At 43.9% G+C, this 16,503-nt stretch overlaps 1 protein-coding gene across 1 annotated transcript; it reads left to right on the top strand.

Moving 5' to 3' along the window:
- The first annotated feature begins 10,209 nt into the window (after positions 1-10,209).
- LOC119661734 (alpha,alpha-trehalose-phosphate synthase [UDP-forming]-like) lies at positions 10,210-12,725 on the top strand. Its single transcript, XM_038071200.1, has 4 exons — positions 10,210-11,476; positions 11,533-11,860; positions 11,926-12,219; positions 12,319-12,725. The coding sequence occupies exons 1-4, from the start codon at positions 10,293-10,295 to the stop codon at positions 12,562-12,564; spliced, it is 2,052 nt and encodes a 683-aa protein (XP_037927128.1). The 5' UTR covers positions 10,210-10,292; the 3' UTR covers positions 12,565-12,725.
- Positions 12,726-16,503: the final 3,778 nt, after the last annotated feature.

Below are 16,503 nucleotides of genomic sequence, written 5' to 3'. Positions count from 1 at the left end.
TAGAGCAACCTCTGAGAAATATTTTTTGAGAACGTCTTGCTTTGGGCTACGTGCCTTCCTCTTGGCAAAAGGTTAAGGTAGTCTTCATACCGAAACCTGAAAAAGATGACTATTGTAATCCGAACAACTTTAGACAGATCAGCTTAACTTCATTCTTGCTGAAAGGTTTGGAGAGACTGGTGGAGCGTCACATTCGTGGAAACGTACTTAGGTCCCACCCACTTAAAAAAAACCAACATGCTTATCAGCATGGAAAGTCCTGTAAGTCTGCTCTTCATTCTTTGGTTTCAAAGATAGAGGATGCAACTTGGAATGGTGAGAACGCGATGGGGGTGTTCGTGGACATTAAAGGGGCTTTTCACTGTGCGCCTTTTCAAAAACTTTGTGATGCCGCCAGAGCGCATGGTGTAGATGATGTTTTAATTAAGTGGATCCATGCTATACTAGCTCAAAGATTGCTGTGCGCTGAGGGGTGTTGATCACTATTTGACTGCAGAAACAACGAAAGGCTGCCTCCAAGGAGGTGTGCTTTCACCACTTTTGTGGAGTATGCTGATCGACTCTCTACCATTCCAGCTGCAACATTTGCCAATATACGCTCAAGCTTATGCTGATGACGTGGCTTTGCTTGCTGTTGATCGGGAACTTGGAACGGTATGTAGAAAAATACAACGTGCCGTTGATTTGATAGACAGTTGGTGCCTCAGAGATAACCTTTCAATACCTCAATGTTATTATTCATAAAAAGAAGGAAAGTAGATGGACTTTGCCTCCCTGAGATGAGAGAAGCGAAATATCAGGTAAAGATGAAACGAGCTCTCACAGCTTATGGACTGTGCAGATGGACCTTTACCTCGACATGGGGACTCAGGCCTCATATAGTAATGTGGATATACATTACTATCATTTGGCCGATGTTCGTTTATGCATCCGTAGTGTGGTGGGTTAAGATGAGACAAAAAGGTTTTCACCTTAAACTAGCCTCACTGCAAAAAACTGTGTGTCTGGGTATCACTGGTGCCATGAGCACGACATCTGGCGCAGCTCTAAATGCACTACTCAAATTGCAGCCCCTGAATATATTTATTCAAAGCACTGCAATGAGAGCAGCTTATAGAAAAATTTGATTAGATCTATGGGGAAACAACGGATGGGGGGAGGGGGCACAGAGCATTGAAAGAGTAACCGGGAGTACTGAATCCAGTTCTTACAATGCCTTCCGATTCTCGTGTCCCCATCCATTTATTCGGTAGAAAATATGAAGTTATCTTGAAGCGTAGAGAAACTAGGTACTCCCAGAGGAATGCGTGGCAGGATATACGGAAGCTCAATATAATTCGTAGTCATGTCTTGTTCTGCGAATTATATAAACGAGCATTTAACATCTGCGAGCCGCTACGGTCACGCTGCTCCCAGGGCAGAGGTGAGGCAGCGTCTGACGATTTGCCTCTACCCTGGTAAGAAACTGTAAAGCCGTTATCACTTGACATTTCTGTGAGGTTTGGGTGCGGACCCTAAGCGAGGGGTCCGTGGACCAGGAAAGAGGGAGTAAGTTGCTCCCCATTTGGTCCGGTCCAGCATTGGGTTGATGCGGACTTGGGACCCCATCATTCTCAAAATGTTAAATTGTAGTTCCTCTACTATCTGCTGTAAGTAAATTCTTCAATCAGACGATTTTTTTGCCGATTTTCTTCAATCCCTACTGCCACAGGGAGCCTCGGGGGACGTCTTCGCAGATCTCTCTTCTTTGTTGCAATAGTCCTTTATAATTTTTTCTTATTGGACGCTAGGAAAACATCATCTGTATAAAACAGTATATAGGGCACTGGACGTTGGATGTCTCATGTAACAGTGTCCATAATAAGAACAAAGAGGAGTGGTGAGAGGGTGCTTCCTTGATGAACACCAACAGAGACACGAAGCGGTTTTGATACACCCGCCCCACTTCGAACTTTACTTTTCGGATCGTAGTAGAGCAATTGAACGCAGGGCACAAGTTCTTCTGGCACGAGGTGTTGTCGTAGAGTATACCAGATGAATTCGTGTGGCACACAGTCAAAGGCTATGTCCAGATCCAGAAATACAATGTAAAGAGGGCGATGCTTCTCACGATGTTCCTCCATGAGTAACCACGCAGGGTGTATTGCGTCAGTAGTTCCACAGTTCTTGACAAATCCAGCTAAATTCACGGTTATTTCAACGATTTCGCGAATAAGTTTGTCAAGAATACGTTCGGAAATCTTAACCGGATCGGACGGTAATTTGAACATTCTGCTGGACTACTTTTCTTTCTCCATATTTGAACTGTGGTACTTTATTGCCAGTCGGATGATCTTCTACTCTCCTGAATAACCCGATTAAAGAATTCACTGAGCCACAGTGTTGGGTCCCAGCTTTTCACTTTCCCTAGCTCAATGAGATGTCATCAGGTCCTGTTGCTTTCTCCGATTTCATTCGTTTTATTGCTTCCTCGAGTTCAGTTGCGCTGACAGGTGCAACTACTCCAAATGTCGGCAATGATTGTGGAAGTGGAAAGTCAGAATTCCTCGGTCTTTCCAGTTATAGTGCCAATAGTTAGCGTGTAGACACGTATTTGGTTTGCACGGACTAACTTATTTACGCCGTCCATACGTCAAGAATCATTGTCCATTTCTCGACAGAACCAGGACCCGTTCTGCCACGTCGACTGCATTTTATTTTTGTTTTACTGATGATAGTATAAAGTACGCTGCCTCAAACTCGCCTCCTTTACCTGGGCTTGTGACCCGAATGTTATGTTAATAGCATGGCGGAGTTCGTACCACGCGAAAATCAATTTCTCTTAGATTTTCCCAGCTAATGCGTCGCTAAAACATCGACACTTGGAAAGACTAAAATTAAATTGATGCCATATAACGAGATTCCTAAGAGACTTGTTGTTTCGATTTGGGTACCGAAGAGGCAGCGATCCAATTCTAGTTGAAACCGCTAACGAGATATTTAGAGAACGAAAGCAAGTAATGTTAAGTGTGGTGCTGATCAACATGCAACAACCAAAGTGACTTACTTGATAACTTTCTTCAGGAACGAAAGCACTGACGTCATTTAAACACAACAATCCTCCATATTTCAAAAGATATCAAAGTGGTCCACAACCAGTGTCATTGTCAAAAGCGTTTACAGGTTTTTCTGCGTTCTGACCTAGCTTCCAGTGATTTAACCATGATCAAACTTAAACCCAGCCTCTCTTCCTCCGGCCGCAACCTCATGGAGATGTAGACATGTTTAATTATTATATTATTTTCTCTCTCTTGAAATAAAAGAAATAGTTTAACTATAGTACTTTCATGTTCCCTGGACTTGCATTACTCACCACCGATATACACTGCCGAAAAAGCTGCAGCATTTAGTTCCCTTTATGACAGATAGCAAGAGCAGCTAACCTGCTAATATGCCACAATACCAAGAGAAGGCGCATATCCTTGCAAATAAGTGAACAAAAGGAGTCTCTTTTAGATGCTATTAGTGGTACTAACTTATGTAAAGGCCCGTCCCTAGTTAAACGCAGCGCAAAGACACTACGGTTGAGATAGAACGAGGACTAGTCTGTCTTTAATATCCGCTATGGCTATAAATACAAACAACTGAAGTTGTCCAAGAGTGACATTAGTACTACCCGATGATGGTCCCGTTTGCCAATGAACATAGAAATCAATTCTTTGTTAAGAAATCGGATATTTTCTTAACGGAACTATCTGACGAAATTCTGACGGTATTAGTTCAAATGCACTTCTCTGCTTATGAGGAGAACTAGGAGCCTGAACCTCTGGGAATTCCGTCATAGCAAGGGGCAAGCATGGCCACGGGTTCACGAACATTTTTAGACTAGTTAGTCGCGCTTTCTTTGTTTAAAAAACTTTGGGGGGTCGTCCAGATATCCACTTAAGAACGATTATGGAAACATTGCCCTTTCTAACTTTCAACACAGCTACTTCAAGAGCATCTAAATATGGCAGTGTATAGGGCGCTGGACGTTGGATGTCCCGTATGACAGTATCTATAACAAGAGCAAAGGGGAGTGATGAAAGGGCACTTCCACGATGAATACCGACAGAGATACGAAGTGGTTTTGATATACTCGCCATACTTCGAACCTTACTTTTCGTATCGTGGTAGAGCAATTTAACCCACCGCATGAGTTCTTCTGGTACTAGGTGTCGATAAGCATACATATGTGGTATACAGTCGAACGCCTTCCCGAAATTTAGAAATACAATGTAAAGAGGGTGTTTCTCAATGAGTAACCCTGTAGCGTGTATTGCATCGGTAGTTCTTAGCAAACCCGGCTTGATTTGGTTATTTGAACGATACCGCGAATACGGTTATCAAGAATGCGTTCAAAAATCTTCATGGTATGGAAGAGTAACCGTATCAGACGATAATTTGACCCTTCTGCTGGATTACCTTTATTTTTCCATATTGGAACTGTTGTATTTTCTTAAGATTAAAGAATTCGCTTTCCAGGGCTCAGATGCGATGTCGCCTTCTCAACTTCAGTTACGCTGACAGGTGGAACTGTTCCAAATGTCGGCAGTGATTGTGGAAGTGGAGGATGAGTAAATTCTTCAGTTGAAATCTGCTCGAAATATTCTAGCCATTTATCCGCCGCGGCTCGACGATTGGTAAACAAATTACCATTCTTGTCAATAACGCAACAAAAGTGCTGGATATCCTGTGTACGATTGTTTCAAGTGTCCGGTTTATCGTAAAGATTTTTGGAATGAGTCGATCGGGTAACAGCGATCGCCTTCTTTGCTTCCCGGTTGGCATTGTTATAAATTTTCCAACTGGCCAACGTTTTATCGTTGAGAAACTTGTGGTAGAGGCATTTCTTTTCATTTCAACATTGTCATTTCAAAGCCAAATGATGTACCGCCTACCTGGCTTGGTGACCCCAAGAGTAGCAGAAACCACTTTGTGGATCGTTTCTTTCTTCCACATTCGGAATGGTTGGTAATTGCGTAAAATCATTTCTTCTTTTTTTCTCACAAAATCGCCACCGGGCCAGTTCGTTGGCTCAATTCGCAGAACGGCAATCAACGGCCGATGTTGAGGTGCGATGGTCTCATAGGGAACGGCTTTGCAATCAGTGACGGTGGTAAAATGTCAGCGCTTAATGAGAATATAGTCGACTTACGTTTTACTGTTCCCACTATAAAATGTAGGAAGATGAGACAATCGTTTGATGAACCATGTATTCATACAGGGTGCGGCAGCATAACTTCCTTTTTTAAAATGCGCGCCACTCAGGTAGTTGATGTCATAGCGGAGCGCTAGTGGTCTCGTTCAAGAGGGGATACTGTAAAGTTTTGTCCCGACACGGTTCAGTCGCCATCATGCGTTGGAATAGTGAGGAGCGTGCCTTCGCCGTTGAGGTTTACTTTTCAAGCGGATGTTCGGTTATTGCAACACAGCGTGCATTTCGGAATCGCTTTAATTTTGCCCTGTTGGCTCCCGTCCCAGAACGCAAATCAATTGTTTCATGGGTCACTACATTCAGACAAACTGCAAGTGCGACAAAAGGAAGAGCTGGGACTCCAGTTCTTCGGCCCGTTAGATCACCTGAGAACATTGAAGCAGTGAAAGCGTCAATGTTGCGATCGCCACGGTGTTCTGCGCGCAAACACGCATCTGCCCTTGGACTATCCGATCGTTCTGTGAGAAGAATTCTTCGTGATGATCTTCATTTTCATCCCTATAAGATGGCGATAGTGCAGGAACTTTCAGAACGTGTCTTCAATTCTCGGATGAACGCGTGTGAGCTTCTTCTTGATGTCGTTCCCGAGGGTGCTATTGTTTTTTTTAGCGATGAAGCCGATTTTCATTTGTGTGGGTCGGTTAACAAACAAAACATGCGCTACTGGGCTGACACCAACCCTCGAGAATTGCATCAAAAGCCTTTGCATTCACCCAAAGTCACAGTGTGGTGTGCAATTTCCTCAGCTGGAATTATTGGTCCCTGGTTTTTTGAGGAAAATGAGGTTACAGTGACAGTGAATTCGGACCGGTATGTAAACATGCTACAGAACTTTTTTTCCCACGGCTAGAAAATTTGGATTTGGGGGACACTTGGTTCGAACAAGACGGTGCAACAGCACACACTTCAAGAGCATCGATGGCTGTTTTGAGGGAACACTTTCCAGAGCGCCTTATCTCAATTAGAGGCGATTTGGAATGGCCGGCACGCTCTCCCGATCTGTCCCCTTGTGATTTTTTTCTATGGGGTTTTTTGAAATCCCGTGTTTATGTGAACCGTCCAAGAATCCTACAAGATTTGAAGACCAACATCCAAGAAGAAATTGCCAACATAACACCTGCTATGCTAACAAGAGTCATGACAAACGCCAGAAATCGGTTTACGCAATGTATGGAGAATGGGGGACGTCATCTAACAGATTTGATCTTCAAAACAATGTAAATAAAAACTTTAGAAATGTACCTACATTATAAAAAATAAATAAATATTTTCCGATGCATACAATAGTTTTTATTGAGTTTTGAAAAAAAGGAAGTTATGCTGCCGCACCCTGTATTTTGTCTTGCCTTCATTAATGTGCAGCCCAAGATCTCGCGCCGCGCCTGCTCGATCTGGATGAAAGCAGTTTGTGGGTGGTTCTTCACATGATGTCGATATCGTCAGCATAGGCCAGTAGTTGGGTGGACTTAAAAAGGATCATACCTCTTACATTTACCTCAGCATCACGGATCACTTTCTCGAAGGTTAGGTTAAAGAGGACGCATGATAGGGCATCCCCTTGTCGTAGACCGTTGTTGATTTCGAATGGTCTTGAAAGTGGTCGTGATGCTTTTATCTGACCGCGCACATTGGTCAGGGTCAGCCTTATTAATTTCTTCAGGATACCGAATTCTCTCATGGCCGTGTGCAGTTGTACCCTGGCTATGCTGTCATAGGCGGCTTTAAAGTCAATGAAAAGATGGTGGAACTGATGGCCATATTCCAACCGTTTTCTCATCGCTTGCCGCAGAGAGAAAATCTGATCTTTTGCTGATTTGCCTGGAGTGAAGCCTCTTTGGTATGAGCCAATGACTATTCGGCTTAGCAAGATAGCGGAGAATATCTTATAGATGGTACTCAGCAACTCTCCCTTTTTAAGTATGAGACAGATAATGCCTCGTTGCCAATCATCAGGCTTTGATACGCTTTTCCATACCTTGAGCACAAGTTGATGAACCACTTGGTGTAACTGGTCGCCTCCATATTTAACCAACTCGACTGTAATTCCATCGGCTCCTGACGACTTATGATTTTTAAGAATTGCACGGGCTGTTTCTCCTATACTTTGTGGTGACAGTATTTGTCCGTCGTCTTCAATATTTTGGTTGTTGAGCAGTTCAAAATACTCAACCCATCGCTCCGATATACCCATTTTGTCAGAAATCAGATTTCCCTCTTTGTCTTGGCAGGATGATGCTCCCTGTACTTTCCTAGTTCACAGACTTGTTGGTTCTCCCAGGCTTCCTTTTTCCGTCTGTGAAGCCGCTTCTCCTCTCGACGGAGTTCGTGATAATTCTCTGCGCGTGCCCGCATTCTTTGAGAATGCAACATTACTCGGTATGCAACATTCTTCGTTGCTAGCTTACATTCATAGTCAAACCAAGCATTCCGACCTTTTTTGCGACTGGTGCCAAGTATCTTTGTGGCCGTATCAATAATAACGTTCTTCAGGTGGTTGTGAAAATCATTTGTTGATGTTTCATCTCCAGGATCTCTGTTGACTGTGGTTATTGCGGCATCCATTTCCCTCTTATAAGTGTTGCGGAGGGCTGAGTTGTGGATGGCTTCAGTATTCACTCTCACCTGATTGTCAGAGGGGATTGTAGGTGATGTCGCAATTCGAGCTTGGAGCACCATGCCAACGAGATAGTGATCCGAGTCGTAGCGTTACACTTTATTATGACAGTGCCCTGTAGGATGCAATGTAGTCAGCATTGCGCCCGCTAATGATTATTACCCTGATTTGTGTCAGGTACTCATTTCCAGCTGAGTCGACTATCCGACGTCAAGTGACGATATAAATTCCACTGCCACCGATGAGATTGGCATTATGAGCTATCCGGACATCGTTGGTGAAGAATGCTGTATTATAACCCTGCAACACGTCGCCGGTCTTATACTCTACCCGGGTTGGAAACTCCTAAGCAATTTTCTCGTGAAACTCGGCTTGCGTGAGGCATAATCCGTTAGGAATACCTAGAGTTCCCAAGGCACTTCGTCTAGAGTGTTACTATGGCCATGGGCTTCAATGTCATACATCCGGATTCATGTAGTGTGGCAGCACTGCACGCTACAGCATATGTAATGTGGAAGTCCATAGGAGGAGGTGCAACAGTATATTGAGACCATGTACCTTGTAGGACTCCAGAACCCCACCAACTCGTTGGCATGCGCGACAACCTTCACCCCGCTCCTATCCAATATCGGTAGGCATTATCAACCTGAGCACTTGCCACCCTGGAGTATCTTTCTGCTCACAGCTCTGGACAAGTGGTTACCTCCCAGATTAGATTGAATTATCCCATGCATAAAATACTCCTCCAATCCTATTCTGGCAAGAGCCTCCTTAGCAAACCACCTAGAGATGCATCCCCCTTTTCATCCAAGAGATGCTCGATGATCATCTCCAATAGCCTGGCCTCAAGACTTTCATACCTCCGACGGCATTCGTTTTGTCACAGCCGTACTTTGTTGGACGTCTCATACTTTGCCACAATAAAGGAGCTCTAGCGCGTGGCGCTCACTCACAGTCATCGACTGACGTTGTTCTTTCTTACATTCATTGATCCAGATCCATCCACCTCCAGATAAAGACATAGAAAACTTATCCTGAAATGGCGTAATAGTATTTGTGCTTGTTTAGGTGAGCTGTTTCCGAAGTCCGAGCCTTCGCTGTTTTCTGGCGATCGCACTGAAGAGAGGGGCCGGGGTGTGGAGAGATTCTTTCTCAGTGTTGCTTGCGAGAGGATTTTTTTCCATGCTTTCTGGAAGACTGCCAGAGTTGTTGTGCTCCTGAAGCCACCAGAAGAGGATAGGAGTAATCCTCGGGGGCCATATTTCTTCTCACGCCTTTAGTAAGGTCCTGGAGAGGATTATGGTCTAACGGCCAGGAGTAAAAGGATCCCATCTAGCGCCAGAAGAGCAGTAGGGTTTCTGAACTGCCAGGTCTACCAACGGCGCCTTGATGTATTTAGAAAACCTTCTCATCGGTTGTGCTAACAAATACGTTCTTTGAATCTTTGTAGATTTGATTGGGCCAAGGTGTCGACAGCGCGGACAAAGCGTCAGCCCCGCAATCTTGCTGCTCTAGGTTCGAATGCTAGTAGCTAGTATATGTCCGTCTTGTGTTTGTCTCGCCGCTACGAGCTTATCACTTGCACAGTGAGCAGGTGATGACAGTGAAATCGAAGCACAGTCTGACTTTGTGGCTGCTTTAGGCCTGGCAGCGAGTGGCGCTGTTAGCATGGTTTTCTGTAGATCTAGGTGGAGGGCTTAGGACCGCTTCCGGTCAAAAAATGCACGGATTAGAGGGTTCCACGTACTCAGCTAGTTGCATTCAAGTGGTTGCCTTCCCCATTTACTCGATGAGGGCGATCAGACCCGACCGTGCCGTGTGCGAATATGAGCGTGGGATTATAAGTGCACAGCAGGTTCATAAAGTAACCTCCAGGATCTTTTTACTACACACATTCAAAATTATCTTTCCTAAATCTATTAAAGGTCTCAATATAATCAATTTAATTAGTGTCCGGATAGCTAAGTGGTTAGAGCACAAGGCTGTCGCGGTTCAAATCTCGCTGGTGGCAGAGGGTTTTGTATCGTGATTTGACGTCGGATACCAGTCGACTCAGCTGTGAATGAGTACCTGTGTCAAATCTAGGTAATAATCTCGGGCGAGCGCAATGCTGATCACATTGTCTCCTACAGTCTACTGTAGTATACCGTTACGGTCTTGAATGAAGTGCTCTAACACACTTCAAGGCCCTGATCCAATATGGATTGTTGTGCCAACGATTATTATTATTAATTAGATGTTTGTTGCTGATCAGTTGACACCCAACTGATCTTTTAGTGAACTTTTCTCAAAATTTTCCCACAATATTATATTTTCGTCAACCATACTAATCTAATTTTTTTCTTTTTTACGTAGGTCGTCCCAGTGAACGTAGACCCCGCCACATTCGATAGCTACTACAATGGATGTTGTAATGGTACATTTTGGCCACTTTTTCACTCAATGCCTGGACGAGCAGCATTCAGCGCGAGCGATTATCGGAACTACGTAACTGTCAACAAGTGTTTTGCAGCCAAGACAATTGAAGCTTTGGAAAAATGCCACAAGAATAAGAAAAATCCCAACGCTGTGCCAATCATCTGGATCCACGACTATCACCTAATGCTGGCAGCCAATTGGATTCGTGAAGAGGCTGAAGAAAAGAAACTCCCCTGTCAACTGGCCTTCTTCATGCACATTCCATTCCCACCATGGGATATCTTCAGATTGTTCCCGTGGTCCGATGAAATCCTTCAAGGAGTCCTGGGTTGTGATATGGTTGGTTTTCATATTCAGGATTACTGCCTGAACTTCGTGGACTGTTGTCAGAGGAATCTGGGATGTCGTGTTGATCGGAATAACTTGTTGGTTGAGCAGGGTGACCGATCAGTAAGGATTCGTCCGCTTCCTATTGGTATTCCATTCGAAAGATTTGAGGAATTAGCAAAGAAAGCGAAAAGAGTTCTAAAAACGAAACAAAAGGTTATTTTAGGAGTTGATCGATTAGACTACACAAAAGGACTTGTTCATAGGTTAAAAGCATTTGAAGCTCTGTTGGAACTGCATCCTGAACACAGAGGTAACGTAAGCTTACTGCAAGTTTCAGTCCCTTCACGAACAGATGTGAAGGAATACCGTGAGCTCAAGGAGGAAATGGATCAATTGGTCGGTCGAATCAACGGACGATTCACTACAGCCAACTGGGCCCCTATTCGTTATATCTATGACTATGTCGCCCAAGATGATTTGGCTGCCCTTTATCGAGACGCTGCTGTTTGCTTAGTTACCCCATTACGAGATGGAATGAATTTGGTCGCCAAGGAGTTTGTCGCTTGCCAGATCAACGAATCACCTGGGGTTTTAGTTATATCACCCTTTGCAGGCGCAGGTGAAATGATGTTGGAAGCATTGCTGTGCAACCCCTACGAAGTAACCGAAGCTTCAGAAGTGATTCATCGAGCGTTGACCATCTCCGAAGACGAAAGAATTCTAAGAATGAGTCGATTAAGGTCTCGTGAGAAAGAATGTGATGTCAATCATTGGATGAGGAGCTTTTTAAAGGCAATGGGAACATTGGAAGTGGACGATGTTGGTACAACTACAATGCAACCGGTTTCAATAGACGACTTCGATGACTACTTGCTGAAGTAAGTTTTACGTTTTTCAAAAAGTAAATAGGTTGACATGGTTTTGATGGTTGTAGGTACATTGGCTACAATCATAAGTTAGCTTTATTGATGGACTACGACGGTACTCTGGCTCCGATAGCACCTCATCCAGATTTGGCAATCTTATCACCGGAAACTAAGAATGTACTCTTCAAACTATCGAATCACTCAGATGTTTATGTAGCAATCATTTCGGGACGAAGTGTTGACAACGTAAAGAAAATGGTAGGCATCGAAGGTATCACATACGCAGGTAACCACGGATTGGAAATTCTACATCCTAACGACAGCAAATTTGTTCACCCAATGCCAAATGAATACGAAGAAAAAGTTAGGTTACTTCTTAAGGCACTCCAGGATTCTGTAAGTACTCCGTTATTTTTCCTTCTGATGGGATTCGACTTACTTTTATCTTTTCAAAATATTAGGTATGCCGAGATGGTGCCTGGGTAGAAAATAAAGGACCTTTGTTAACATTCCACTACCGAGAGACACCTAATGAACTCAGGCCAGCTATGATCGAGAAAGCTCGTACCTTGATTGAAAAGTATGGATTCCGCGCAACAGAGGCTCATTGTGCCTTGGAAGCTAGACCTCCAGTACAATGGAATAAGGGTCGCGCCTCAATTTATATTCTGAGAACGGCATTCGGCGTTGACTGGAGTGAAAGGATAAAAATCATATATGCTGGCGACGATTTAACGGACGAAGATGCCTTGGTGGTAAGTGATAAAGCTTAGAACTTCCAGAAGATATCTGCGCGTACAGAAATATGGAATCTTGTCACCAGCCACCATGATCTCTCTCCTTTGTAATTTCAGTCCCTCAAAGGTATGGCCAGGACCTTCCGTATCACAAACTCGGACTTCGTCAAAACCGCTGCGGATCATCGTCTACCATCAACGGATTCGGTACTGACTTTGCTGAAGTGGGTAGAACGACATTTCATGGGAAGGAAGGCTCGAGCGAACTCATTGACTTTTCGAAATCGAAAAGAGGATGGTGTAACCACTCATATGTCATTTGACTTGGTACCGAATACTCTGAATAACTGTGACAATTTGTAGATAAGTATTTGGATGAAGACCAATCGAAGCCTAATTCAAATTTGGTTTTAATCATTGATTTTATAAGATAATTAGGTTGTATTAATGTTTAGGGAATAGAAAATTCAAATCAGTAAAAAAACTGAAAAGATTATGGTGAAATATAGAATTCTATATTCATATTTATGAGTAAATTTGATTCCCAAAGGAATTTATAGACCAACGTCTCATTCACAAAAATAATATGAATCCTTAGATGTACTTTCAATCAAATCGCGATGAGGTCTGTCATGCACCTTTTACCTGTATAAAAGCAACACTAGGCATAAGCAAAGTCAAGCCGGAAAGCCGGAAATGTTGATAAATACAGAGCAAATAAAAACCATAAGGAATAAGCTTTAATTAATTCGAGATAAGAAGATATTGTACGAGGGTCGGCTGATGAGTTTTTGACCTAAGGTACCTCTTCATCATTAACGACGGAACAATCGCTATCTGGTCTAGGCTTGCTTAATAAAAAACTTCAGACATCCCGAGGACCACCAATTCGATATCCCTAAAAGCTGCCCGGCGTCGTGGCCTACGCCATGGTTCCATCTCAGGCAGGGTCTTCTTTTTCTACCACAGATATTTCCCTTATTGACTCTCCTGGATGAGGATGATCCGTGCGAATCAAGTGACCCGTCCACTACAACCTGTTGAGCCGAATTTTGTCCACAATCAGACGAGCTACGGAGTCGTTCTGTCTGTAGGGTCAAAAATGCTTCGGAGCATTCTGGCAAGATTATTATCTTGTATAATAGGTGCTTCGACCCTCGAAACGTCTCACCTTCTCCTCGAATAATTTCTGTAAGCTAAAAAAGGCTCTGTTGGCTGACAATGACATGGATTCCATTGTCATAGCTTTTATCGGTTGTGATTTTCTATACTAAGCAGAAGAAATCATCAACGGTTTCAATGTTGTATTCTCAGTTGACCAGTGCTATTTGATGTTGTTGTTTCTTTCGTTTTTGGTGTTGACGTTGCTACCATATATCTCGTGTTGCCTCGGTTAATGTACAGCTCAACTTCACACACCCCCCACCGCCTGCTCGATCTGGATGAAGGCAGTTTATGCAGTACCCTCGGGTTGCTCCTCCCACGTCAATATCGTCAGCATAAGCCAGCAGTTGGGTGAACTTGAAAAAGATGATGCCTTTGCATCTAAATCAGTACCGCTGATCGCTTTTTCCAGGGCCAGGGTAAAACATGTCCTACCAAGCAGTTTCTTGTCTTAGACAGTTGCAGCTGGTAAATGGTCTCGCGGGTGATGCTGCTGCTTTCATTCAGTCTCGTACATTGGTCAGGGCCAGCCTAGTCAGTCTTATCAATTCAGTCGGAATGTTATCATAGTCAGCTTTGAAGTTGATGAAAAATTGATGCAACTGATGGCCATATTTCAGCAGTTTTTCCAATTACTGCGGCACAGAGAAAACCTGATCGGTTGCAGATTTGCCTGGAGTGAAACTTTTTAATGTTCTGGGTATATGGAGCAATTCGGCCTATCGAAATAGCGGAGAATATCTTATACGTGATACCTCTATAATTGTTGCACTGAATGCTATTCCCTTTTTATGGATGGGGCAGATAATACCCCGTTGTCAGTCAGTTTCCTGTCTGCAAAGTCACTTCCCGGCTCAACGAAGTTCATGATAGGTCTCTGTACATCCCCACATTATGTAGCGTCTTTCACATATATTAAGCAACTCATCGTGTGATCGAGCTCTAAACACCTTTTACAATATCCTGCCCGATCTCCTCTTCTGTTATGTCCCTTCTTCCGCTCCCTACCTACGTTCGTACCCAACTTGGTTCACGACGGAAATTCTTATTAACATTCGCTTGAAACATACACTGCGGAAGAAGTTTCGGGCTGACGCAGATCTTTCTCACTTTAAGGCTATACGCTCTACTGTGAAGTCAATGGTCAGAAAAGCGCGTAAAAGGTACTTCTTGAGCGTCGAAGCCGCCCTTGTCCGCGGTAACTTAAAACCCTTTTGGTCTCACGCTCGCAATTCTCGTAATCCCACCCAATCTCCCCCTTCTTCTATCAGCTTCGCTGACTCCACTGCAAACTCCCCACAACAATCCTGCGACCTTCTCTGCATCTACTTTTCTTCAATATTTTCTCCCTCGGGCCCTCCACCCTCTACATCTCTCATAAGTGCATGACTGCTCCGAATCGCTAGCCATTCCTCTCCTTACGCCTTCCTAGGTTGAGCTCCTCATTGGTAATCTTGACGCCAATGTCAGATCTGGCCCCGATGGGATTCCTAATCTCTTCCTCCTTAACTGTAGAAAACATATTTCCCTCCCCCTGAGTATAATCTACAACAAAAGTCTAGATGAATGTTACTTTCCCCGTCTCTGGAAAGATGCCCTTATCATCCCTATCCTCAAGAGCGGAGACCCTTCCCTTGCTGTGAACTACCGCCCCATTTCTCTTCTCTCCTCTTGCTCCAAAATCCTGGAAAGGTACGTCAACGACTGGTTGACCGCGCACTTTGGTCACCTCATTGTCAAAGAGCAGCATGGTTTCGTAAAACATAGATCAACGGCTTCAAACCTTCTGGTCTTTACCAACTTTGTTGCTAAATATTTGAATTCACGACAGGAGGTAAATGCTATTTATACCGATTTCTCCAAAGCCTTTGATACCGTTGACCATAACATTCTCCTCTCTAAACTTTCATTACTAGACTTCCCTCCCTCAGTCATCTCCTGGTTTTCCTCCTATCTCTCATACCGTTCCTGCAAAGTTTCTTTTCGTGGTTACTCATCTCGTTCCTTCTCTCCTTCCTCTGGTGTTCCCCAAGGCTCTATACTTGGTCCGCTACTTTACCTGTTTTTTATTAATGACCTCGCCTCCATCATCACCTGTCCGTATTTGCTTTACGCAGACGATCTTAAATTGTTTGCCTCTGTTTCGTCTCCGTTGGACTGTGCTCTCTTACAGTCCAGCCTTGATAGTTTAGCCCATTGGTGTTCGGTCAACAAGCTAACACTGAATGTCAACAAATGCCACTGGATGCGCTATTCCCTTAAACCCCCCCCAACATCCGCTTCCTATTCTCTAAGTGAACAACCCCTTTCACTACTGAACTCCTTCAAAGACCTGGGTGTAATATTCGACGACAAACTTCGTTTCAATTCCCACTTCGGTGACATCATCAATAGAGCTTCCAAAATGTCTGGTTTTATCCTATATTCCTCCTCCGACTCCTCCTCAATCCAGCCCTCCTTAACACTCTTCAATTCCGTTGTCAGAAACATCCTTGAATATTGCTGTGTAGTCTGGTCCCCCTTCTGCCCGTGACTGCCGCGCTCTTGAGGTTGTACAACGCAAATTCACCCAGACCCTCTTTTACAAAGGGAACCTTCCACGGGTTGATTATCCGTCACGACTCCGCACCCTCAATCTCCCCTGCCTACAGCAACGCCGTACCTTCCTTGATATGTGTACTTTTTTCGAACTCTGCAATTGTCTGATGGACTGCTCCGCCAACTAGGATATTACTTTCCGTATCGCCTCTCATAACACAAGTAGTATGGACATTTTTGATGTACACTTCGCGGACCCCGAGATTTACTTCCACTCTCCGATCCCGAGGCAATGCCGGTCCTACAACGCCTTACAGCTTGGGTCCTTTGACTCTATTTCCCTCTCTAGTTTTAAGCGTAAAATAAGCCATTCACTTGCTCCTCCCTCTAAGGACAATATTAAATAAATAAATTATCTGAAATTGTTGCATTGCCCAGTAGGCAACCCCCTATATCATCCGCAGTCCGTTGTCAACGGTAACTCTATACAAGCTATGTGAGCCGAGGTATCGCCTACTTGCCTGTTAAAATACGATATACGTTAAAGTACGATTTTGATATCATACCTACATATATCGATATTTTCCCCGCATGCGCCGA

The sequence above is a fragment of the Hermetia illucens genome, chromosome 1 (genome assembly GCF_905115235.1).
Source record: "Hermetia illucens chromosome 1, iHerIll2.2.curated.20191125, whole genome shotgun sequence".
NCBI classification, from domain to species: domain Eukaryota; kingdom Metazoa; phylum Arthropoda; class Insecta; order Diptera; family Stratiomyidae; genus Hermetia; species Hermetia illucens.
The sequence above is the reverse complement of the archived record's forward strand: the minus strand, read 5'-3'. Positions and strand labels throughout refer to the sequence as shown.